General features: G+C 24.0%; 8 protein-coding genes across 8 annotated transcripts; 3 read left to right on the forward strand and 5 right to left on the reverse strand.

The window, feature by feature from the left end:
* Window positions 1-287: 287 nt before the first annotated feature.
* On the reverse strand, window positions 288-2,549 carry PY17X_0312300 (acyl-CoA synthetase, putative; the record flags this gene model as incomplete). Its single annotated transcript, XM_022954983.1, has 1 exon — window positions 288-2,549. One exon carries the CDS (start codon window positions 2,547-2,549, stop codon window positions 288-290), a length of 2,262 nt encoding a protein of 753 aa, XP_022811475.1.
* Window positions 2,550-3,543: 994 nt separating this feature from the next.
* PY17X_0312400 (RING zinc finger protein, putative) lies at window positions 3,544-5,451 on the reverse strand (the record flags this gene model as incomplete). The annotated part of the gene is made up of 7 exons (XM_022954984.1): window positions 3,544-3,590; window positions 3,768-3,819; window positions 4,012-4,087; window positions 4,193-4,579; window positions 4,791-5,020; window positions 5,213-5,248; window positions 5,392-5,451. The coding sequence occupies 7 exons, from the start codon at window positions 5,449-5,451 to the stop codon at window positions 3,544-3,546; spliced, it is 888 nt and encodes a 295-aa protein (XP_022811476.1).
* A 1,971-nt stretch (window positions 5,452-7,422) lies between these two features.
* Window positions 7,423-8,160, forward strand: PY17X_0312500 (conserved Plasmodium protein, unknown function; the record flags this gene model as incomplete). The annotated part of the gene is made up of 1 exon (XM_724684.1): window positions 7,423-8,160. The coding sequence occupies one exon, from the start codon at window positions 7,423-7,425 to the stop codon at window positions 8,158-8,160; it is 738 nt and encodes a 245-aa protein (XP_729777.1).
* A 773-nt stretch (window positions 8,161-8,933) lies between these two features.
* Window positions 8,934-11,426, reverse strand: PY17X_0312600 (conserved Plasmodium protein, unknown function; the record flags this gene model as incomplete). Its single annotated transcript, XM_724683.1, has 1 exon — window positions 8,934-11,426. One exon carries the CDS (start codon window positions 11,424-11,426, stop codon window positions 8,934-8,936), a length of 2,493 nt encoding a protein of 830 aa, XP_729776.1.
* A 2,286-nt stretch (window positions 11,427-13,712) lies between these two features.
* On the forward strand, window positions 13,713-15,284 carry PY17X_0312700 (conserved Plasmodium protein, unknown function; the record flags this gene model as incomplete). The annotated part of the gene is made up of 1 exon (XM_723707.1): window positions 13,713-15,284. The coding sequence occupies one exon, from the start codon at window positions 13,713-13,715 to the stop codon at window positions 15,282-15,284; it is 1,572 nt and encodes a 523-aa protein (XP_728800.1).
* Window positions 15,285-15,733: 449 nt separating this feature from the next.
* PY17X_0312800 (conserved Plasmodium protein, unknown function) lies at window positions 15,734-16,798 on the reverse strand (the record flags this gene model as incomplete). The annotated part of the gene is made up of 1 exon (XM_723708.2): window positions 15,734-16,798. The coding sequence occupies one exon, from the start codon at window positions 16,796-16,798 to the stop codon at window positions 15,734-15,736; it is 1,065 nt and encodes a 354-aa protein (XP_728801.2).
* Window positions 16,799-18,499: 1,701 nt separating this feature from the next.
* On the forward strand, window positions 18,500-22,596 carry PY17X_0312900 (DNA-directed RNA polymerase subunit beta; the record flags this gene model as incomplete). The annotated part of the gene is made up of 2 exons (XM_723710.1): window positions 18,500-18,551; window positions 18,710-22,596. 2 exons carry the CDS (start codon window positions 18,500-18,502, stop codon window positions 22,594-22,596), a joined length of 3,939 nt encoding a protein of 1,312 aa, XP_728803.1.
* A 726-nt stretch (window positions 22,597-23,322) lies between these two features.
* PY17X_0313000 (origin recognition cmplx subunit 5) lies at window positions 23,323-25,743 on the reverse strand (the record flags this gene model as incomplete). The annotated part of the gene is made up of 1 exon (XM_723711.2): window positions 23,323-25,743. One exon carries the CDS (start codon window positions 25,741-25,743, stop codon window positions 23,323-23,325), a length of 2,421 nt encoding a protein of 806 aa, XP_728804.2.
* Between the last annotated feature and the right edge of the window lie 563 nt (window positions 25,744-26,306).

Genomic DNA, 26,306 nt, shown 5'->3' on the forward strand with positions numbered 1-26,306 from the left:
CCATTTATTTGGTGGGCGAACACAAACAAGTTATTATTATTGGCGGTAAAACCTAAAATACTTGGCGATAAAATCTAAATTTTAAATCGGCGACAAAATGTGAAGTCTAATTTGGGTTGGCGACAAAATGCGAAGTCTAATTTGGGTTGGCGATAAAATGCGAAGACTAATTTGGATTGACGCTACAGTATAAGGGGACGAAAAATATAATATGGCAATATTTTTTTCATTTTTTTTTCATTTTTTTTTTTTTTTTTTTTTTTTTCATTTTTTCCCCCTTTTTGTCGTCAGTTTTTCGCAGGAGCCGGTTGGCCCTTAAGCTTTTCCAAATATTTTGACTTGACCTTTTGTAAGAAGAAATCATAATCTTTGATCAATTTAAATCGCTTTACTTTATAAGTTGGTGTTAAATAATTGGAGGTATCCCATACTCCTGTTGTAATATATACATCGTTAATTAGATTATGTCTGCTTAAATTTGTTTTATTATAAGTTTCTAACATATCTTTTTTAACATAATCAAGATATTCTTTTTTATTTAGATCTTCATCAGATACCTTTTCCATAAATTCTTCTTTAGTTATATTTAATTTTTTAAGTATACCAGCTTTATTTAAATGATCTCCTAACAATTCTTTATTTATTGATAAAATAGCCAAAGGACCATCCATTGTATCATCTGCATATGCTATACAATAATTAATATATGGAATCATTGTATATAAATTATTTAAAGTTTCTGTTTCTATATATTCTCCTTGAGATAATTTAAGTAATCCTTTGGATCTATCTAAAAATGTTATTGACCCATTTTGATTAATTTGTACAACATCACCAGTTTTATAATAATCATCAGATGTATATGAATCTTTTGTTAAATTATCTTTTAAAAAATATCCTCTAAATAATTGATCACTTTTAATTAATAATTCACCTTTTGGTGGTTTTGATCCAGCATCATATGTTTCCCATGTTGTTACTTTATATTCAATTGGTTGTATAGAAGGACCACCAACAGTATTAATATTTTTATCATTAGGCTGTTGCATAAATATTGGTCCAGCTGTTTCTGTCATACCAAATCCTTGATATATATCAACATCTAATAAAAGAGATAATTCTCTTTCTACATCTTCTGATAATTTTCCACCACCATTAACAAGGGCTCTTAATGCTGGATTTATTTTATTTCTAATTTGTTTAGATATACCTGTAACAGCTTCAACCATATGATCAAGTTTAGAATGTTTATTTGATCTTCTTATTTCTAATGCTTTTTTTAAAAGATATCTTTTTGTTGCTGGAAGTTTAGATATTTCTGTTTGTATATCAGTATATAGTTTATTAAAAATTTTAGGAACACCAACTATTATACTTGCTTCTGATCCCATTAAATCTTTACTAAAATATTTTATATTATTACTAAAAATATTTACTGAAACTCCTCTAGACATACAAAAATACATAACGATTCTTTCAAATACATGTGATAATGGTAAATAAGAAAGATGAACTTTTGTTGAAAAAAAATCATGAATATTTGAATTATCAGTTGCTGTAACTGCATTATGTATATTTTTATTACTTAACATGACACCTTTTGGTTTTCCTGATGTTCCAGATGTATAAATTATTGTACTAATAAAATTTGGAGATTTATTTTGATGATTTTCATCTGTGATATTTTTACCATATTTTTTTATCATATAATCCATTGATTGTATTTCTATGTTCCTTTCTTTTCCAGCTTGACTAACAGTCATATATGTATCATATAAATTTTGTTTATCTTTTTCAATTAGTTCTTTATATTCCATTTCTTCTGAATTAGATGTAGAAGGTTCATTCAATTTTTGTGAACCTTTTAAAGATTTTTTTTCACTATTACTAGTTTTATCTAATTCTTTTGATTTTTTAGGATCATCTATTGGGACATGATCAAGTATTATAAGTTTTTTTAAATGTGGTAAATCTTGTATTCTGTCTACTATCACTTGTGCATGTTTTAAATCTAAACATAACCATTCTAATTTAGATTCATTTAAAATATCAATAACTTCATCAATACTAAATCTAGAATGCATAACTAAGGTAGTAACACCGCTATTCATAGCAGCCATATCTGCTACTAGCCAATTCATAGAATTATTTCCATATATACCTAATAATTTAAATTTACCATCATTTTCTTTTTCATCATATATCTTTTCAGGAACACCTCCATCATGTGAATTTAAAATAGATGAAAAACCATTAATTTTATTTAACAATGTTCTGTATGTATATGATTCGTTACGTTTTCCATGTGCATTTTCAATTACAGCAGTCATATTATGATTTTTTTCCCCTGTTTCTTTTATTAAATCTAAAATATGATTATATCCTGGATCGGGTCTGTCTGTTGCTTTATAAACATCCGATTCATTTTCAGTGGAGGATAGTGTATGCACTTTAGCGTATGAAACATTACTTTCATCTCTTTCATGGCAACTATATTTTGATGCCATAAGTGTATAAATTATTACTCCAAATAAGGTGTGAATATTCATTTTTGATATTCCTAATATTAAGAAATTCAATTATAAATATTTAGATTAACTGAAAAAATATTGTCATAAATAAATAATTATATACTTTTTCATGATACATGAAAAATGCGGTAATTATAAAAACGGAGAGTTAATAAAAAATATTAACATTAGGAGTTTTTAATGTATTTATTTATTTCAAAATAAATTTATACAGTTAATGCAATATCATCAAAACGATCCACTAACACATTTATTCTGAATAATAATACTCTAAACAAATCGGATATATTGAACAATTAATATGTACTATATAAATATATGTATATATGAATATATGTACTATATAAATATATGTACTATATAAATATATGTTTGCGTATATATAAAACCTACCAAAACAAAAATAATTATATATATATATATATTTTTTTTTTAATGTTTAAATTAACTAAAATTTATAATTTAAAAGTATTTAATAATATAAATATATATTTTCTTTTATTTATAAATCAACTATTTTATAGGTAAAATATAATTAGGGTTTTGACCATATATAGCCATGCATGCATGCATAGTAATATAGCAGTAGTTATATTTTTGCCGCCTTTATATTTTGCCCTTAAATATTATATAGTAAAATGCATAGTATGGCTTGAAATCCAATTTACTTTATTTTGTTCAAACTTTATATAACTATTATAATAATTTATTTTATATTTATTACATATATATATATATTTTTTTTTTTTTTTTTATCATTATTAACATTACAATAAAAGTTAGCATGGAAAAAAAAAAAAAAAAAAAAAAATTGTATATGCATATATTTAAAAATTTTATATTAATAAAACAATAACAACCATATATAGGAATAAATAAAAAATCAGAAAAAAGGAAAAATGTATCAGTATAATATGTTTGTATTGTACAAACATCCGCTTTAATTTTTTTCAAATATATATATATGATAAAAATGGATTGTCATTTCTTATATATCTCTTTATTCAATAGTTCATCCCTTTTTGTTATCAACTGCAATTTGTAGCAATCCTTTAACTCCTATATAGTACATAAAAATTAATTGAGAATATATATATATAATAATAAAAAATGGGTACTATCTTTATATGTTTACGTCATTTTTTTTTTCTTTCATTTTATTTATTAGTCGCTGTGCAATACGGCGATGCACTATTTCAAAATAGTTAAAATATGCATAACCATATTTAGCTTTACCTTGCCTACAAATAGGGCATTTCGTGTTTTGCATCCTGACAATATTGGCACACTTTAAAAAAAACGATAGTAAAAAATTGTCAAAAAATATGATCATATTTATGTATATATCTACTCACGCATATATATATAGCTATACACACACCTCCTAATTATTTCGACATATATAATCTGAGGTGTGCATAAACTTTTTTTTTCTCGTAAATATAATAACATGTCTAAATTTAAAGTATATTTAAATTACCGTATTACAAAGACACATATGTCTACATGGTAATATAGCGGTGTTTCGTTCTTCTGTAAGGCAAATTACACATTCTCTAATAAAAGATAAAACCAAAGTAATATATATAATAATATATCATGAATATTTATACTTATACATATATTATAATAAACCCTTTTTCAATTATATTAAATATTACTTTCCAGAGAAAGATGTATCAACGGGGTTTGGTTGTGGAGTATTTGATTTTTCAATTCCAAAAATTTCTTGGACCTCAAAATATTTATTTGCAAATTGTATTTTTTGCCTATAAAGAACAATTCGATATTCTTTTTCTGATTTACTATTTTCTTTTGTTTCCTTTTCTTCTAAATAAGCATAATTATATTGGGCCTGTGGTACTGGTGTACCTATACCTTTAAGTATTATCAAAATAGGTATTATATATTCATAATTTGGTTTCGATTTTAAATCATTAATATCAAATAACTTTAAATTAATTCCTTCCTCCGGTTGACTTATATACATTTGATTTGTTTCTTTCGGAAACACTTTTGTAATAGTTTTGTATTTCCCTGGCGAATAACTGTATATTGTAACAAAGGGGGAAAAAAAAACAAAATAAAACAAAATAAAATAGAATGTATATATAAATATGCATACACATTCTCTTAGGAGCATGCATTATATGCCTCTTAACAATTGTAGAACATAGTTTGCACTAATTAAAAAGTAAAAACTAATATCATAACTTATTGGTATATATATTATATGCACTTTTTCAGTTTAATTCTTACAATAATTCTCGTTTTTCTGTAAACCCTTCTTTGCAACAAAAATGAATCGATATTTCAACGTCATAAAGAGCATCAAAAAAAAAATTTATTAAATAAATATTATTCCCACTATTAATAATTTGCAATGTTTTTCTGCGTAAATTTACATAGTTTCGAACTACAGATGTTCTTTGAACATTTATATTCGGTCCTTGGGTCGGTATGTCATATACTTGCTCACTGTTTGATCTCTGCATGTGGAAGTTATTGTGTATATAAAAATGTTTGAAACGAAAACGTGTCGAATTTAATGTAAAATATGCGTAATAAACTTGAAGAACAATGAACGGTATTGCCTACACACACACATACATATAGATATATACATATACATATAATATATACATATATATATGCACAACTTAACACTGCATTGTGCTTACACTAATTAAAGGAAAATTAAATTGGATCCCTCTTGTCTACCGAAAAAAAGGGACAATGAACAAAATCAGAGTTAATTTGTGAAAAAAATGTTATGTACTCGTGCAGTTCAAATATGGTAATATTATATGAACAATAAAACATTTTTTCATTTTCATATTTTAATTATCACAAAGCTTACATTATAATTTTCATTGTCATCATCTATATTATTAACTGTGGTAGAATTTATTATTCCCATTATACATAATCAAAAATATTTATATAGCATTTTTTTGATATATAATAACTGTACACTTTGGTATGTTTTCTTTGATGTTCATTCCGCACGCACACATGCGTTATTTCTTTTTGAAAAATGGCTGTTCAAGTATTACTTGTTTATGTGTGATACAACCAGGGTTTTCCTTTTTTTCAGGGTATTGTATATAGTTCACAAATTCCCATTCAATTTATTTTTGGAGATATACTAATTATTTTAACTAAAACAAAATATGATAAAGCTATAAATGAGACCAAGTGCAATAAAATATAAATAATTTTTAGACCAATTTAAAATGAGACCAGTAAAATATATTTTCACATGCTTAATAAAAAAAAAATTCAAATTTCATAGTTAAAAATATGAATTATTGTCAAATTTAAAGGAAAATAAGGATATAGTATGAAAAGTAATAATTTATTTAAAATTTATAATGTTAAAAGGGAATAATTTTAATGAGTCATGCTTACGATTAAAAAAAAAACAAAAAAACTTTAAAGAATAACAAAATATATTGACTCTAAAAATAAACGTGAATAAAAATTAATAAAAATAAAAATTAGGGAAAATAAAAAATTAATATTTTTAAAGGATATTCATATGTAATAAAGTTTTGTATAATTTTTATACCCAAAATTTAATTCACCTTTATTTATAATAATTTTAAAAGGAAAATGCTATGCGGACAAAAAATGGCTAACGGGCAAAAGTATAATATCATTTATGTATGATGGTGGAAAATTGTAAATTATATATCAAAGAATAACTTTTACAAAATATTAACCGTTTCACCTAAAGGAAACTAAATAAATTACATATGCATATGCATATATATATACATACATACATACATACATACATACATATATATGACCATTTTAATCGTTCTATTTGGGTACCTAGGTAAATGTTTTATATTAAACTGTAGCAAGTAGCATGCCCAAAGATGAAACTCCAAGGATTATAGTTTTAGTTCCTATCCATTAATTTTTTCATTTTTTTATTTCACAATCGATGAATAGTTTGGTTAGTGGAAAATAAATTCGTGTGCTACCACATGCCATATATGATTGTTATTTTTTAATAAAATAGGCATATATTTTATGAACATACATATTCGTTATATAATTTTGGTCATAAAAATTAAGACAATTTTTATTCTTATTGTATTATATTTATTGAAGCTTGATATTTTCATATAATTAATGTTTAACACTTGGCTAGTATAGCTATTTTTAACATAAAATAGCTATTTATTTTAGAATAACGGAAAAAAAAAAAAATAATATGTGTATAAAATAGCTATTTTGTTTAAAAAATTATGTACAACTCAGGAAATTTAAGGTTGAAAAAAAAAAAAATATAATAAAATAATAGAGATATTAGTAACACTAATAACATCATTTGCTTGTTAACAACAATAATAATAAAATATGACACGAAAATAAGGTTAATTGTAGGATAATTATAAACACAATATTAATGTAGCAAATCGTTGAATGCTCCTAAAATAAGTTAATATTTTTACACTTATTTCATCGTCTTTTTGTTTAATTTTATTTGTCCATTTCACTTTTTTTTTTTTTTTTTTATTATTTATGCTAATTTATTTCATAAAAAATAATAGCATTGTTATGTATACATGTCTTTGCACATTTTTCTTTAGTCAATGTCGCCAATTTTACATTGAAATAATACGAAAATAGTTGTTAAAATAAATAAATTCGGTGAATAAATAAACTGATAAATGTACAAAGAGCGTCTATAAATGATTATAAAAAATATACCTTCTAATTGACGCTATTATTTTTAACTTGTGCATATAGTTTCCTTTCTTTTGTTTTAAATATTATTATAATTTATATTGTTTATTGTGTATTTTTTTTTTTTTAAATTTCGTTTGCACTACTATCGATCCGCCTTTATTTCAATTTCCCCCTTATTAATAAAATGAAGAAAAAAAACTTGAAAAAACTTTGTTACCTCGATTCAAAGGGGGCACTTTATTCCAATGGGATAAAACGATATGACCAAGACGAAAATACGTGGGCAAAAGATTATATACCAAATTATAATTTAGTTGAAAATTGTAATGAGCTTCAAAATATACTAAACAAAGAAGAAGAAACATACGAATCTATAAAAAGGGAAATGGATACATTAGTTAAAAAGAAAGATTTGTTAAACTGGAATATATGCAATAATACTAAAAAATTAAGCATGAAAAGAAGTGAAAAAAAATTGAAAGTAGAGACAAAAAATAAATTAGAAGCTAAATTAAAAGAATTAAAAAACAAAACAAAAATGTATAAATTTGAATATGATACTTTAGAAGCTGAAGTTAATAAAATGGAAGAAGATTTAGAAAAAAAAATGGATCTTAAAAGTGAAATAGAAGCTAAGTTTAATCGTTGTTTAAATAAAAAAGATGAATATTTAAAAGATATTACAAAAGAAAGAGTAGGTGCATTTAAGGAACGAAGAAAAAGACAAATTCAACTTCGAAAATTATTACTTATTATCAAGCAGGAAAATAATAAAAATTACAATATTGAGTATCTCAAAAAATATGAAAAAAATTTAATGGATGAAATTACCAGTTACAGAAATTACAAGACATTTGAAACGAATGCAGCAATGAATCTAATTAAAATGCATACTCCTAACGACACAAAAATAGAGTATTGATAAGGTATATATTGACATGTCTGTACATATACATGTTCAAATGGATTATTTCCTCCAAATCAATTAAATGTGGTTATTTCGCTTGACGATATATCACACTTGTATCTCTATACATTTCAGACATGATAAATAATTACCCATTTTTTTATTATGCTTTCTTTGTGAATTAATTTTATATACATTTCCTTACTGATGTTAGACCATATATGGTATTGCTTTGTTTTATTTGTACTCCGACATAATTTTATATTTTGGTGGATTTTACATATAAATTGTGATTAATTTGCTCAATTGTTTTAAAACCGTACACTTATAGTTACTAGACATAGTTAGACATGTTTAGGGAATTAGTTTAGTGCAACCCTTATTTGATTTGTTTAAAATATAATCTTACTTTTATTTAAATAAATAAAGAATAGGCACACCATTAGACGCATTGCACAATAAATTGTTAATTAATTTTTTTTTTTTTTGAAGTTTTTATTTATAAAATTTGACGCATGAGTAATTGAATTTACAATGTGATTGTATATAAGCAGTTGGTAGTTAAAACTAGGTTAATAAAATTGCATAATTATGTGAAAAAAAAAAAAACACATATATATATGCACACAAAAAAATGAATAATTTATATAGGTAGTAAGGTGAAAGAGATATTTAAAATTGTTAGAACATTGTATCATATAATATCTTAAATTCGACATAATAGAAATTAAAATGTTCACATATTGAGGATATACATATATATATGATTTTCTTGAATAATAAACAAATCATTTTGAATCGTTATCATACTTAAAAGTATTTAAAATTTGTGGTACAGTAAATACCACACCACTAGCATCACCAACAAAAGCTACATTAATATTTGGATCAATGTGTATATAACTTATAGGAACATATGGTTCAAAATTTTTTGTATATGTCTTAATATATGAGAAAATAAGTTCTCCATCAATTTTTTTTTTAATACTTGTTATACATACAGATCCATTATTACATCCAGAAATCAATATGGCTTGTTTATATTTCCATGAATTTGGTGGTTCTAATATATATATTGATGATAATGATAAGTTTTTAGTAATTTGGCTAGTTGGAATTTTTTTAATTTGTTTTAAAGATTTTGTATCCCAAATTGATATATAATCGTTTCCAATTAATATAAGAACACCTTCTAATATTTTAGAATATTTTAAATCCATGATTGGTTTTTTTGATATACATGTATATAACAATAATTGAAAATCATATAAGTCATATACTGCTATGTATCCATTACCAAATCCAACCCAAAGTTCATATTTATGTGTAATTGCAAGGATAGCAGATACATAACATTTATCATATATATCTTTTTTATTATCAATCATATTTGTTTTTTTAATTTTTTCATTTAAGCTATATTCAGAATTATTTCCTTCTGAATCAGTTACATATTGATTATCCGAGTACTCACTATACTTTTCTTCATTTTCGTCTATTTGGCTTTTTTCTTCTATATCGGTATTACTACTTTCACTAAAACTGTAGCTACTTGATTCTTTAGAACTTTCGATTTTACCTGTATTGTTCATATTTATATTAGAATTTGGAATATTTATGGAATTCGAATTTTTCAATGTTTTACTTAAATATGTTTTTTTTTTTTTCCTTTTTTTGTAATTAATATTTCCATCAAAAGCTTTATAATAATCTGAGTTCAATGGATTTGTTACATTTTTCATATTTGAAAACATATATATTGGGTGCATTAAAATTTTTATAATATTTCCACTCGGAACTTCCCATATGAAAATATGGCCTTTCATATTCCCCGCAATAATCCAATGAATAAAATTTGCAAAAGTAGATTTTACAGATATACCAGATATTTGATAAGATAAATTGTTATTATCAATGGGGTGATTAGATTCATTTTTTATTTCATCTGTTTCTATATCAGAAAGAGAATCATTAAAAATATCAGAAAAATATTTATCATTAAGATTATTGCAATAATTTGCAATATTATTTTGATAATCCCAATCATCCATTGAATTTCTTTGTGTATTTTTATTAAAATAATTTTTTAAAGATTTTTTTGTATTTAATTTTAGTATACATTCAAATCTTTCAACTTTATAAATTAGTATATATCCATTTTGTGTTCCTAAAATAATAACTTTTCCAATACCACCTATATTTCCATAAATCATTGAAGTGACAGTATTGGGATATAAACTTTTGTGTTGTACTAATTTTCCTTTTATTGTATATTTTTCATATACACATGGAGTTTGTATTATAATTTTTGTATTTGAATTATCTTTTGTATTTTCAATATTGATTGCTATTACTGGGCCAGGTTTATTAGGTTGATTAGGGATACCACATCTTTTAGCAACATATATATAATTTTTTATAACTATTGATTTTACATTTGTAATTAAATTTGAAAAGCTCCATTTATTTTGTTCATTCCATTCTTCATTTTTTTGATCTATTTTTATCAAATTACTATTTGTGCTATCTGATCTTGTAAATTGTTTTTGAAATTTATCTAAAAAACTTGTTTCTTTTTTTAGCTCTGGTTTAGTTAACTTGTTTTCTTTTTCTACATCTACGCATGGAGGATTAGATGTGCTTCTTTCTCCATTTTGTTTATTCAACATGACATTTTCATTATTATTGTTACTATCAATTCTTTTAATCATATCTGCACTTTTATGGGGCCCCTCATTTTGATTTTTAACTTCAGCTTGGTTATATTTATTCTGTTCCGCCTCATTTTTTTCAAAACTCTCATTTGGGGAGTTGTCTTTAAAGTCATTTTGATTGGACGTTGCAACATCCTCATCATGTTCGTCACATTTTTTTTCTTCATTTTGTTCATTTTTTTGTTCATTTTTTTCGTCGTCTTTTTCTTCTTTTTTTTCTTCATTTATTTCTTCATTTTTTTCGTCTTTTTCTTCGTCTTTTTCTTCGTCTTTTTCTTCGTCTTTTTCTTCATTTTTTTCTTCATTCTTTGCTTCTTTTTTTTCTTCTTTTTTTGCTTCTTTTTTTGCTTCGTTTCCAATCTTTTCTATGATTTCATCTTTATGACTTGCACTTTGTTCGATAAGAATATTTGGGTCGCTTTTCCGACCTTTCCGATCTTTCCGATTTTCCTTATTTTTTTTATTTTTTCTTTTCTTTTGGTTCCCTTTTGCAATGTCCTTATTGTCATTTATATTCGAATTAGTTGACAAATTGAACGACTCACCATTTTGATGCGCTTCATCCATATTAGTTTGTGATGTTATTTTTTTTTATAATATTTATTATTAGTATATTTGAAGTTGTATTTATTTTCACTATTATTTAAATTGATAAAATTTAAGAGAAAATAACGGATGGTTTCCGAGAAGTGTGTGCATATACAAAAAATCGAACAATAACATAATTTTAGAAACAAAAACAAAAAATATAGATTTATCAAATATATATATAGTCAAAAAAAAATGATATATGATAAAGATTGTCTAGTATGCACTTGCATATACGCATTTAAAAAATATGAAATATATACAAATACGTAAAAAAAAAAAAATATGAGCATAGAATAGTGCTATAAAAAATGAAAGTTATATATTTTTTAACAATACAAAAAACAAATAAAAATAAACTAAGTGAACATATGGAAAGACCTATACACAATTGTAAAAATATTGTCCAAAATAATCATGATATATATTATGTAAGATATAAGTGCATATTGATATATATTCATATTAATTTTGTAAAAAAAAAAATATATTTATATACAATAATAGTGAGTTTGCAATTTAATAAAACAACATAAATATATGGATATATTATAAGAGTTATTTATAAAAAATAAATATAAACTCACAAAAAAAAATTGTCATAATATTTGTCTATTGTTATTAAAAAGTGTGTGCAAAATTGTATTAATAAATATATACCAAACACAGTTGTAAGTATAATTAATATATATAATAATAATAATAACAATAAAACATTCCATACATAAGATATTTCATCATGCGTAACATATATATGTAACCATATGACATGTAAGAATATTATGTGTAAGTATATGTACATGTAAGAATATTATATGTAAGCATATGCACATGTAAGGATATTATATGTAACCATATGTACATGTAAGGATATTATATTATGTTGTATATATGGCTAGTTGATATGCCATGGAAAACATGTATAGACTTATATAAATAAAAAGGTGAGGAAGTAGAAAAAATTATAGATTGGAAAATTAAAAAGTTTTATATATAAAGAAAAATCAAATGTTTTAATCAGTAATATAAATAAAACTCATATTATTCTAAAAAAAAAAATAACTAATTATATCAAAGTACTATAAAATATGAAAAAATAGTAAAGTCTATAAAAAAAATACACCTTGATATTTAGTTATATATCATTTTTCGACGCTACATATGTACATATATAACATATTTATAAGTATATATTAAAAACGTTAAATTTTTTTAAATAATCAAAGAAATAAAATAATATGTTTAAATATATTAGTGAATAAAACATATCTCCCTAGAGCTTGTAAAAATATAATAATTTGGAATAACAAAAAATAAATAATTTAACATTATAATTTTTATATATACATATTTTATATTCATTGTAAAGTATAAAAATATATTAATAAAGGAAAAAAAAAAAAAAAAATTAGCTTAAGAAATTTCACTTTTTGTCAAAAAATAAAAAAAATAAAGAGAAAGTAAGAAATGCATATATATAAAATTCACTATTATGCTAATATATGCATATTTAATTTATATAAAATGAAAAAATCTTTATTCTTTTTTTTTATTTTATAATTTTGTTTGACGTTTATTTTTTTTTTATTTTGTAATATTTATTTATTCCAATTAAATGTTATTTATGTATTATGACAAAGTCACTGTACATCATCCAGTTGATATTACACAAAAGCAAACTAAATGGACTAAATAAATTAAGGAAAAAAAAAAAATATAAAAAAGTAAGAACAAATAAGTAGGAAATAATTGTGTACTTAGTAACATATAAAAGTTTATCCTTTCGACTTAAATATTTTTGCAATGTTATTCATTATATGAGTATAATAAGTTTTTAAAACAAAATATATATTTTTTTTTGTTGAAATTAAATAATTCGAAAAATGAGTTAATGGTATATATCATTGAAAATAAAAAATATGAGAAAGTAGAAATGGGGTTAATTAAGAGAATAAATAAAACAAAAGTTCAAGTTAATATATTGCTTTAAAATATTTATTTCCTTACTTGTTCATATAAATACTTGACATTGAGTTATTTTAATAAAAATATATTATACTAGAGTAGTTCATATAATTAACTATTATTTTATAGAACTTATGATAACCAAGTCTTAATCACCATATTTTTTTGTACACTTAAAAAAAAACCAAAAAAAAAACAAAAAAAAAACCAAAAAAACAAATATGAATTTTATTAATATATATAGATAATACATGGGTAATTAAATATTTGCACACAGACTTGGATAAAAAGATAAATACAATGGAAAACCCAAACAGAGATAATTATAAACAAAAAAATATTTCAAATCAAGAAGAGAGTATAAAATATAATACATATATAAAAAGTAATAATGGAGAAGAATATAATTCAAGTGATAAATATATAAATGAGGTATTGGAAAAAGATAAAAATAAATTTGATATGTTCATAAATTTTTATGAAGAAAATAAAACAAATAATATGAATGATATAAACGATTGGATATTAAATAAATGTAATAAAAATGATGATAATAATAATAAAATAAACTATTCCAAAGTAATAGCAAGTTGGTTTTATGATAGAATGTTAAAATGTTTAACATTCAAAAATAAGTTAAATTTAATTTTTATTTATCATGAAATAATAAGAAATTTGATGTTAAATAACAAACATAAAGAAATGAACGAATTTAAGAAATATATGAATCCAATGATTCAAGATGTTTATACATGTGCATATTATAAAGACCAAAGTTCAATTAGTGTTTTATTACAAATTGTATATAAATGGAAAGAATTAAATATTAATGATAATAATGAGACAAAAACATTATTAGATTTTTTTCATCATAACGAAAATAATGGATATGTTGATAACTCATATAATCAAAAAACAAATAAATATAAATACACATCAGATTATAATATAAATAATAAATATCGATATAATAATACGTTTGTTCAAAATAATAATATTCCACCTCCACCTCCTCCTACTGACCCACCACACTCTGCTTATTTAAATAATGAGTCAAAACAATTTCCTCTAAATGATAAATACAAAAAAAAAAGTGATTCAAATGATATTAGCTATAATCACAAAAGTAATAATAATCGAAACTTTTTTAATAACTCAGATGTAGATAATGATTCTAATAAAAACCCTGAAGATATTTCTGTAGGCTTTTTAGCTACCTTGCTAAAATTTATATCAAAAAAAGGGAAAAAGCTACAAATAGCGCTTGTTCCCTATACCCCTATAGAAATTTCATATACATATCAAACACCACCTTCCACAAATATAACACAAAAATTAAATGAAAAAATAAACGATTTTTATGAAGAGTTAAAACATATTGAAAATGATGAAGATATCGAAAGTAGCGACGTTTCTGATACTAATGAAGTTATGAATGCATATGATAATTATAAAAAATTTATATCTATAAATAAAAAGAAAACTGGGGGAAAAGAAGGAAAGGGAAATAAAAAATGTAAAAATAATGACAAATTATCTACTGATCAAAATAAAGAATATGACTATTCAAGTGATACTAATACAACCTTTTCTTCTGTTGAACTTTTTGATAATTCAATGATTGAACTTTTAAATGATGATAATGATAATTTAAAAAAAAATAAAAAAAATAAAAATGTTAGTTTTAGTCAAATTGCTATCGAAAATGCTCAAAATTGGAATGAAGAAAATGATAATACTATGGGAGGATATAACTTTGATTTTTATCCAATGTCAGGAATGGGTGATAATTCAAACATAGAAGATGTTTTCGAAAATTATAGACGAAATAAATCTAATGTTTATCATGGGTCTATTGCTCAAAAATTTTGACATAAAAAATATGAGCATAAAATAATATTTTTTGTCTTTTTTTTTTTTAATTAACTTTTTTTTTTACAATTTGTCTATACAATTAATAATGTTTTTTTTTTCTATAAATAATGTACAACTCTTATCTTATTTTACTATGCTTTAATGATTTCCGCATTTGTTTTTTTAAATCATATGAAATACGTTATCATATAATAAAATATGAACTGTTCAGGCAAATTTATCCATTTTAGTAAAAATTTGTATGCACAGGACATGCATATATTTTATTAGTTAGTTTAATCAAAATGTGTATTAAAAATACGCACACACAAGTGGATTTAAAAAAACAAATAATTTAAAACAAAAAAAAATATTGCATAAAATTTATAAAAATAAAATCAACATGTATTATATCGGAAAATACATGAATATGCACATTTTTCGGTTTTATATATCCTATTCTTACATTATATGGTATTTACTTTTTGGAAAATTGGTGTGGATGTAAAAACAGAATAACTATGAAATATATCATCAAACAAATGAGTTAAAAACATAAATAATATATATGATTTGATTATATTCACGAAAAAAATAGAAAATGTTGATCCATTATTTAAAAGAAAAAACAAAGCTTCAGATTCATTTTTGAATTTATTTCTTATATTTTTAATATTTTCTACTATATCATATATTGTCATATTTTTTTTTTTAAGATATGAGCGTATATCGACAAGAGAAAATAATAAATTATATAAAAATGAAAAAAAAATTAAAAAAAATTTAGAATTCATAAAGCGAAAAATCATCTTTTTATTTATAAAGGATTTATCGATATATACAATTTTTTTGTTATCATAAAATTTTCGTTTTAAAAGGCTTATTAACATAGAACATATTATTAATATAAAAAATTGAATTTTTTTTTTTCTATCAACTTTAATTGGTGTTGTATTTTCATTTTCTTTTGTATCATTGTTATCTAAATTACTATTATTATCTTTTGTTTTATCTATATCTTTATTTTTTTTTTCTTTTATATTAGATCTTTCTTTCTTATCATTACTTTGAGTTAAACAATTTTCATTTTTTTTTATTTTATTTTTTTCACTATCTTCTTGCCCATTTGTTTGGCTTGTGCTTTCGCTAAAATCGGTTTTTTTCTCATCCGTTTTATCTTCGTTCCCATCCGTTTTATCCTCTTTCCCATCCGTTTTATCTTCTTTTCCATTTGTATGGTTTGCATTCAGGTCGATATCATTTATTGTGTCTGAATTGGATACTGTCACAGGAGATGTATTTGTTTCATTCATTATATTTAAATTTGAGTTTTTTAATTTTTCATTTTCTTGTTTTTTATCATTACTATTTTGGTTATTATTATCATCAGCATTCTCATTTTTTTCTATTTTCAATTTCTTTTCTTCATCTTTTTCTATTTCTGTTGCTTTAGATATACCCATTAAAATATCCATACGTTCTTTGTTTTTTTTGAGTAATTTATTTCGTCTCCTCAATGCTTGCTTATCCATTTTAAGTTCGCTTCTCGTATTTATTTATTGTATAATTATTTATCAAATTGCACACACACAGATATACAATTTATTCATTCGCTATGTATGTGTGTATGTCTTTACAAACCCGTGATAAATGGGCATACACTTATAGAAGTTGAAAATTGTGAAAATTGTGAAAATGGTGAAAATTGTGAAAATGTTGTTAATTTGAAGATATCGGCAAGCTTGAGTGTATATTTTGGGGTATAGCAAGATATACGAATTTGTATATTTTTTTAAATGATCGTTTTAAACAGATAGCTAAATTGAACGTACAGATAAATATATCATAAATAGTGAGACATACAAATGTGGTAATGATATTTCGATACACCCTTATAATAAATTAATGTGCTTATTATAAAAAAGGAGTATAATAATAATACATCATTTTAATCTATTTTAAAAATTATATATCAATATAACTTATTATGTAATGAAAAATTGTTATTCTAAAGGAATTAAAAATTTTCCATTTTGTTTAAAAATAAATGGTTTCTGTTTTTGTTTTTGTTTTTGCTTTTGTTTGTGTTTTTTTTTGTGTTTTTTTTGTGTTTTTTTTTGTGTTTTTTTTTTTTACTGTAAATATGAATGCATTTTGTCAATCCCTAATTTTGATATATTCAAATAATTAAAAAAAAAAAAAAAATGTTATCGAATTTGTTTTAAATTAAAAATAAAAGTTAAATTTTTAATTGATATATTACATTCGTTATATTTTGGTTTTGCTCAAATTTTCCACTATATAATTTTTCTCATTTATTCCTTAACAATTTTACATATCCTTTTTTTATTTATTACTTATAAATGTTTATTTAGAATTTTTATTCATCATTATAATTCACTCTATATTTATTTCAATTATCGTTTTATATATATATACTACATACATGTATTTTTATTTATAATATGTATATAATTTATGTAGGATAAAAAAGGACTAACAATTGTTGCCTTGGCATTTTTTATATAGTAACATATTATTATAATCTCTCTCTATAAACGTATTTATTTATATGTAGCATTATTTATATTAGCATTATTTATATTAGCATTATTTATATTAGCATTATTTATATGTAACATTATTTATATTAGCATTATTTATATGTAACATTATTTATTAACCGGTTTGGGGATATATAATGCATATTATATCGTACATATAAAAAATGATAAATTTTCTTTGTCAATAATCCTATGGATAGTCATAAATTTACCATTTAAATTATGTTATCATTAGTTTGAGTTTCAAAAATATGTATATATACACTATGAAATAAAATACTTATGGTATATTTATAAATGTGCCTTTTTTTGTTTTTATTCTACTTATCGAACAATGCTATTACAAAAAAAAAGCAAAACATTTATTGGGAAAAAAAAAAAAAAAAAAGTTCGATATATTTAATATTAAAAAATATACGATTGTATATTTTAACAATACATATGTATAGATATATATATATATATATATATTGAAGGAAACTATTTCGATTACTTAGTTTTAAGTTTTATTTTTTTTTCAAAATAATAATAACTTTTTCAGCTTAATGCTATAACTAATATAGTACTCGAGGCAATGCCTCCAAATATATATATGGACAGATTTGTACATATATTGCGAATTTTATATTTCTCTTTTATTTTATTTTTTTTTTGCATTTATTTTAACAAATGCATGTTAAAATCGAAAAACCGTATGCTCCCCCCGAATTTATGAAGTCAGGTACCCATTTCAAATATCCCTTAAAACGTTTATTACATTTGTTTTGTATAATTCACGGATAGTCGACTTTTGTTAAATATGCATCGGTCGTGATGGCATCGGTCGTGATATACATGCGTGATGGCATACATGCCAACTCTTCGCTTTGCCTTTTGCAGATCAAAACATTGAAGATGTGAGTGATAAAGATGATGAAGATCAAATTACAGAAGAAGATAGTTGGATTGTGATAGGATCTTTTTTTGGAAGTCATGGTTTGGTAAACCAACAAATTGAAAGTTATAATGATTTTATAGAATATAGAATGCAAGAAATTATAGATGAACATCCAAATATCGAAATAAAACCTCAACCACAATATAGACCAGATAAAGATGAAAATAATAATATAATTTATTCTTTAAAATTTGGGCAATTATCTTTAGATAGACCTTTTTTTGATGAAAAAAATCTAATTAATAAAAATTTATGGCCTCAAGAAGCCAGATTACGAAACTTAACATATTCATCTGCTATATATATTGATATTGAACAGAGTACATATATTGTTGATGAAAATACAAAAAAACAAATCTTAAAAGAAAAATTTGTATATGAACGTATAAATTTAGGTAGAATACCACTTATGCTTAAATCGATGTTTTGTTGGACAAAAGGTTTACCTGACAATGATATTTCAGATATGGGAGAATGTAGTTTAGATCAAGGTGGATATTTTATTGTTAATGGTGGTGAAAAGGTTTTAGTTGCTCAGGAAAGAATGGCAAATAATTTTATATATGTATTTAAAAAAAAACATTCTTCAAAATTTGGTTGGATTGCAGAAATTCGATCTCAAATGGAAAAATCACAAGCTACATCTGCTTTTTCTGTAAAAATGAAAACAAAATCGGGTTCTAGAGGTAGTGGTGGATCTGGAAAATCAAGTGGTGGATTACTTGTTGCTACATTACCATATATAAGAACTGAAATTTCAGTTGGAATATTATTTAGGGCATTAGGATGTACATCTGATAGAGATATTTTACAACGTATTGTATATGATTTAAATGATAAAATGATGATAAATATATTAAAGGAAACGTTAGAAGAATGTATTGATTATCCGACTCAAGATATCTGTTTAGATTATATTGGAAAAAGAGGACCAACAGTTGGTGCATCACGTGATAAAAGAATTTTATATGCAAAAGAATTATTACGAAAAGAAGTATTACCACATATGGGTACAGGACCAGGAGTTGAAAGTAGAAAATCATATTTTATTGGATATATGATAAATAGATTATTATTAGCAGAATTAGGAAGAATAAAAGAAGATGATAGAGATCATTTTGGAAAAAAAAGATTAGATATTGCTGGACCACTTATGGCAAGTAGTTTTGCTACTTATTTTAGAAAAATGGCAAAAGATGTAAAAAGAGTATTACAAAGACAGATAGATAATAATAAACCATTTGATGTAGCTGGAGCTATAAGAAGTTGTTCTCAAATAACACAAGGAATGCAATATCAATTAGCAACAGGAAATTGGGGTAAAGATAAAGATGGTAAAGTTATAAGAACAGGTGTAGCACAAGTATTAAATAGATTAACATATTCTTCATGTTTATCACATTTAAGAAGATTAAATACACCATTAGGTCGAGAAGGAAAAATGGCAAAACCGAGGCAATTACATAATACACATTGGGGTATGATATGTCCATTTGAAACTCCGGAAGGTCAATCAGTTGGTTTAGTAAAAAATTTATCATTAATGTGTGATATAAGTGTTGGTACATCTACTAATAATATATATGAATTTTTAACAGAATGGGGTCTAGAATCACTAGATGAAGTACCACCACAATTAATGAAAGAAAAAGTAAAATTATTTTTGAATGGAAAATGGGTTGGCTGTTTTAATCAAATAGATAACTTAATAGAAACTTTATATGAATTAAGAAGAAGATGTGATATATCTCCAGAAGCTTCAATTGTTAGAGATGTAAATAGTAAAGAAATAAAAATTTTTACAGATTCAGGTAGAGCCATGAGACCATTATATGTAGTAAAAAATGTAGGAGGTAAAAATAAGTTAAAATTAACAAAAGAACATATAAAAAATGCTACAAAATATCCAGATAAATATAATTGGGATTATTTTATACAAGAAGGTATTATTGAATATATAGATTGTGAAGAAGAAGAAACAACTATGATAAGTATGTTTATAGATGATTTAAAAACTGGAACAGGTTATTATAATAATTACACACATTGTGAAATCCATCCATCTTTAATTTTAGGAGTTTGTGCATCTATTATCCCATTTAGTGATCATAATCAGAGCCCACGTAATACATATCAAAGTGCAATGAGTAAACAAGCAATGGGTATATATGTAACAAACTTTAACATAAGGTTAGATACATTAGCTCATTTATTATACTATCCTCAAAAACCATTAGTATGTACAAAAGCTACAGAATATTTACATTTTAAAGATTTACCAGCTGGAATCAATGCAATTGTGGCAATTATGTGTTATACAGGATATAATCAAGAAGATAGTTTAATTATGAATCAATCTTCTATTGATCGAGGATTATTTAGAAGTGTATTTTATCGTACATATACTAGTGAAGAAAAACAACAAGGTAGTTTGATAATTGAATCTTTTGAAAAACCATCTATAAGAGTAGTTAAAGGATTGAAAAGAGGTGATTATACAAAATTAGAAGATGATGGTTTAATAGCACCTGGAATTCGGGTTCTAGGTGATGATATTATTATTGGTAAAGTATCTCCAAGTATAGATGATGAAGAGGATATAATAATTCAAAGAAAAATTCCTAATACATCTTTGAGTACATCTAATAATAAAAATATTTATGATACTACAGTTGGTAGTGATAATATTAGTAGTAATTCTAGTGTGATGGGAAATCCATCATATGGTTCTACTATGTTAGATGCAGGTTCTGAACCCAATGTAAATGATAGATACACATCTGGTAGTAGTAGTGTTGGAAGTGATACCTCATCTAGAATCAATTCTGTGTCAGGTCAATCACATACCACATTAGTAACAGGTGCAGAAAGTGATAGATATGGTAGTACTACTGGTGCTACAATTAGAGAAGATGTTGAAGTACCAACATTAACTATCCGCACAACTAATGCAATGAAACAATATAAAAAAGATTGTTCTTTAAGTATAAGATCAAATGAAAATGGTGTTATAGATACAGTTATGTTATCATCAAATAGTAGAGGTAATAAATTTGCTAAAGTAAAAGTTCGATCTGTTCGAATTCCTCAAATTGGAGATAAATTTGCAAGTAGACATGGTCAAAAAGGTACAATTGGTATAACATATAGAATGGAAGATATGCCATTTACATCTGATGGTACATTTCCTGATATTATTATGAATCCACATGCTGTTCCATCTCGTATGACTATTGGACACTTAGTAGAATGCTTAGCTGGTAAAGTAGCTGCTATTGAAGGAGGAGAAGGAGATGCAACGCCATTTTCTAAAATCACAGTTCAAGAAATTTCTGAACGTTTACATAGATTAGGTTATGAAAAATATGGTAATGATATATTATATAATGGTCATAATGGTAAAATGTTAACATCTAAAATATTTATAGGACCAACATTTTATCAAAGATTAAAACATATGGTAGAAGATAAAATACATGCTAGAAGTAGAGGACCTTTAACTATGATTACAAGGCAACCAACAGAAGGAAGATCAAGAGATGGTGGTCTTAGATTTGGTGAAATGGAACGAGATTGTATGATATCTCATGGATCTGCTAAAATGTTAAAAGAACGTTTATTTGAAGAAAGTGATGCTTATCGTGTTCATGTGTGTGATATTTGTGGATTATGTTGTGTAGCAGATATAAATAAGAATGCTTATGAATGTACTATATGTAATAGTAAGACGAATATTTCACAAATTTATATTCCATATGCATGTAAATTACTTTTCCAAGAATTAATGACAATGGCAATATATCCAAAACTTGTTCTTGAAGATATGTAAATAAATAACTATAAGGTATCATTCAAATATCATAATAAAACTAATATCTTTAATACATATCTAAATCTTTGAATATTTATTTTTTTTTTTTTTTTTTGTAATAATTGCGTTTTTCGCTTTATTTCTATTGCATGTCCATTCCAAAAAATGTCATAAAAATATTAAAAAATATCAAAAAAATATCAAAAAAATATCAAAAAAATGTCATAAAAATATTAAAAAATATCAAAAAAATGTCATAAAATGGAGTTAGAAAATATTTTTAACATTTATGTGGAAAAAAATAAAAATATTTTCTAACTCCATTTTATGACTAAATAAAAATATGACACATTATTCGTGTGTATTTAAATTTTGAAATATGAGTGCAATTTTCGAAGCACGAATTGTTTTTATAAATTTTTTAAAAAAAATTATGACAGTGTTTAAATAAAAGTTGACTAACTACCTCCATTACCAAACGGGCCATAAAAAAAAAGAAAAATGGCATGCAAATTAATGGAATAATGGAATAATGGAATAATGAAATAATGGAATAATGAAATAATGGAATAATGAAATAATGGAATAATGAAAGAATGAAAGAATGAAAGAATGAAAGAATGAAAGAATGGAATAATGAAAGAATGAAAGAATGGAATAATGAAAGAATGAAAGAATGGAATAATGGGCAGGGGCAGGGTAGTGGCATGATGCATGGTGGGTGGTCTGCGAATTTAAAATGAGTTATAATATTAATTCGTCAATGGGTATTTTAAGTTCCTTCGAAATGGTTCTAATTGTTTCTTCTGGAACCTGAATAGTTAATTTTGTATATGGGTCGAGAGGGTCGTAAGTAACTGAATTATTAGTTTCACAAAAAACACTATTATTCAAAAATGCAAAATTATTTGCTGAATTTAAAAGTGTACTACCACAAAAACCACTCCATTGTACTCCATTCATTAAACTGTTACGCACTAAACAAGATAAATTATTAGGAGTATAATATGAAACAAATCCTAATTGAATCAAAGAATTGATTTGTTGACATATTAAGCTATTTAATATTAACTGTTCATCAAAAAAACATACTAATAAACAATCTGTTAAACATAACCATCTTATAAATGTAAAAATTTTTGGAATAGATTGTCCTATTAATGTTAATATAGATTCATTACTATTTCTTGTTTTTCTTTTTTTTGGCAAATTAAATGCACCTCCTTTTACAGTTGCATTAAAAAAACGTTTATCCGTTAATGGTGAATTTCTAGATGCTAAATATGCACCTAATAATAATATTTTTGAATAAAATGATAAATCAATTTTATTTTTTAAATTTGTTTGATTTAAAAAAACAGAATCTGTTAACTCGAAGGTAAAATGACTACCATGATTATAAGTAGCAACACGAATATGAGTATCTATATTTCTTTGTAAAGCATTCATATTTTCAACAATGGGTTCTAATGTTCCATCTATTATTGGCTTAATAAATAAAGGCCACATATGAGAACATAAAAATAATAATTCATGGAAATCACTTTTATAATCTTTATAAGAAACATTTATAATATAATCAATATATCTACACCAAATATCATATATAACATCATTTTCCAAAACAACATTATTTTTTTTTATTACAAATTCTTTTCCATTATTTCCTTGATTATTATTGTTAGTGTAATATATTTTGAGATCTTTATCATTATAAGTTAGCAACGATTCAAAACACATAGTACTATATAATCTATATAATATATTTTTACACATATCAGATGTATATGAATCAAACCAAACAGTTGGCGGTTGTGGCAATCCATCAAATATCTCATCAGGTAATGGTGACCTATTAATTAATATTACACACAACCCTCTTGTTGTTTTATTAGCTTTGGTTAAATCATTATAAGGTCCTTTAATATATTCATGTATTCTTGTTAGTGCATAAAATAAATCAGGATGGGTTCTAACTAAATATCTAATATTATCTAATATAAATACAACAGATCTATCATATAATTTATCTTTATAATAATTTTTATTACTATATATTTTTATCCTATTCTTTTTTATATTATATTCTTCGTCTTCTAGTTCTTTTTTACCGCCATCCTTTTTGCCGCTTTCTTTTTTACCGCCATCCTTTTTGCCGCTTTCTTTTTTATTTCTCTCCTTTTTACCGCTTTCCTTTTTACTGCTTTCCCTTTTTTTCAAATTAAATTCATTTTCTGGAGTGAATGACAACAGTTTATGCAATGTACTAAAAAATACATCTGTATTTGATACATGATTAGGAACTAGTTTTGTTGGATCATATTGGTAATCTGTAATGTTATTAAATTTTTTATATTCTTCAAATTCTTTTAATAAGCTAACACTCAAATCTCTTAATATTGTATGATATATAGCATTTTTTGCTGATTTTCCTGACTGATAAACAGCCATTAAACAATTAACATATGCATATGGTACATTTAATAATTTTATAAAGCTTTTGACAACTTTTGTTTTTCCCATTCCAGGTAATCCTAAAACTTGAATTACAGATATTGGATCTCTTAAATCTCCTAATAAATTTATCATTCTATCTAATTGTACTTCTCTTTCGAATCCACATATTTTTAAACAAGTTATATATGTTCCTAATATATCACGTGGTATTGCTGGAATAATTTCTTTAAAATATTCTTCGTCAATTAATTCATTCAACTCTTCATCATGTAAACTATTTTGTTCATCCATATCTTCATTTTCTTTATTTTCGTTTCTATCATTTAATTCTTCTGACTTGTTCATATTTTCATCAGAATTATCATCATCTTCATTTTCCAGTTCATATTCACTATCTTCATCATTGTTATCGTCCGTTTCGTTTTCGCCATTGTTATCGTCCGTTTCGTTTTCATCATTACTATCGTTCACATATTCGTAATTTTTTTTTTTTTTTTTTAATTCGGTAATGTTAAGTTGGTTACTATTGGTGTAGTCAGTATTTGAAGGAATTGTGTTTTCATTTTCCTTTGTTCTTGAATTTTGAGAACTATTTGAAATATCTATTTTTTGTTTTTTTGGGGAACTAAAACTATAAATGCAATCTTGTGCTGTTGCATTACAGTCATCTGAATTTATATCACTTTCGCTATCTTTTATTTTGTGCATTTTCTTAATTGTTAATGTTATAAAAATCTCATTTTAATAGAATTGTGTGTATATCTATATAGTGAGATTGGAATAAATCTGATATAAAATATGATGGATCTCAATAAAGGTATCAACAAAATTCAATATGAAAAATTAAATGATCAAGTAAAATGAAAAAGAGGAAAAATAAACAACTAAATGAAAGTCGAAAAAAGGAAAACCTTTTTATTTTTCGAGCTCATCATATATACACACACATATACAATAAGACCAAATAATATGTCTAATAACTAGGATTAAATTTTTATTTAATACAAAAAAAAAAAAAAAAAAAAAAACTAATAATATGAATAGATAAATGATTTATTTTTTTATGTGTGAAAAATAAACTACAAATCAAAGAACTTTTATATAATTTGAATCTAAAAAAAAAAAATAATAAGGAGAAAATAAAGCATAAGGATATATCAAATAATTATATTGTATCAAATTAATTTACACATCAAAATGAAATAAGAGAAATATTTATCGCATTTAGTGAAATATAGTCCAATAAATGTACAAATTAAGGAAATTTGTAA

The sequence above is a fragment of the Plasmodium yoelii genome (assembly GCF_900002385.2).
Source record: "Plasmodium yoelii strain 17X genome assembly, chromosome: 3".
Taxonomy (NCBI): domain Eukaryota; phylum Apicomplexa; class Aconoidasida; order Haemosporida; family Plasmodiidae; genus Plasmodium; species Plasmodium yoelii.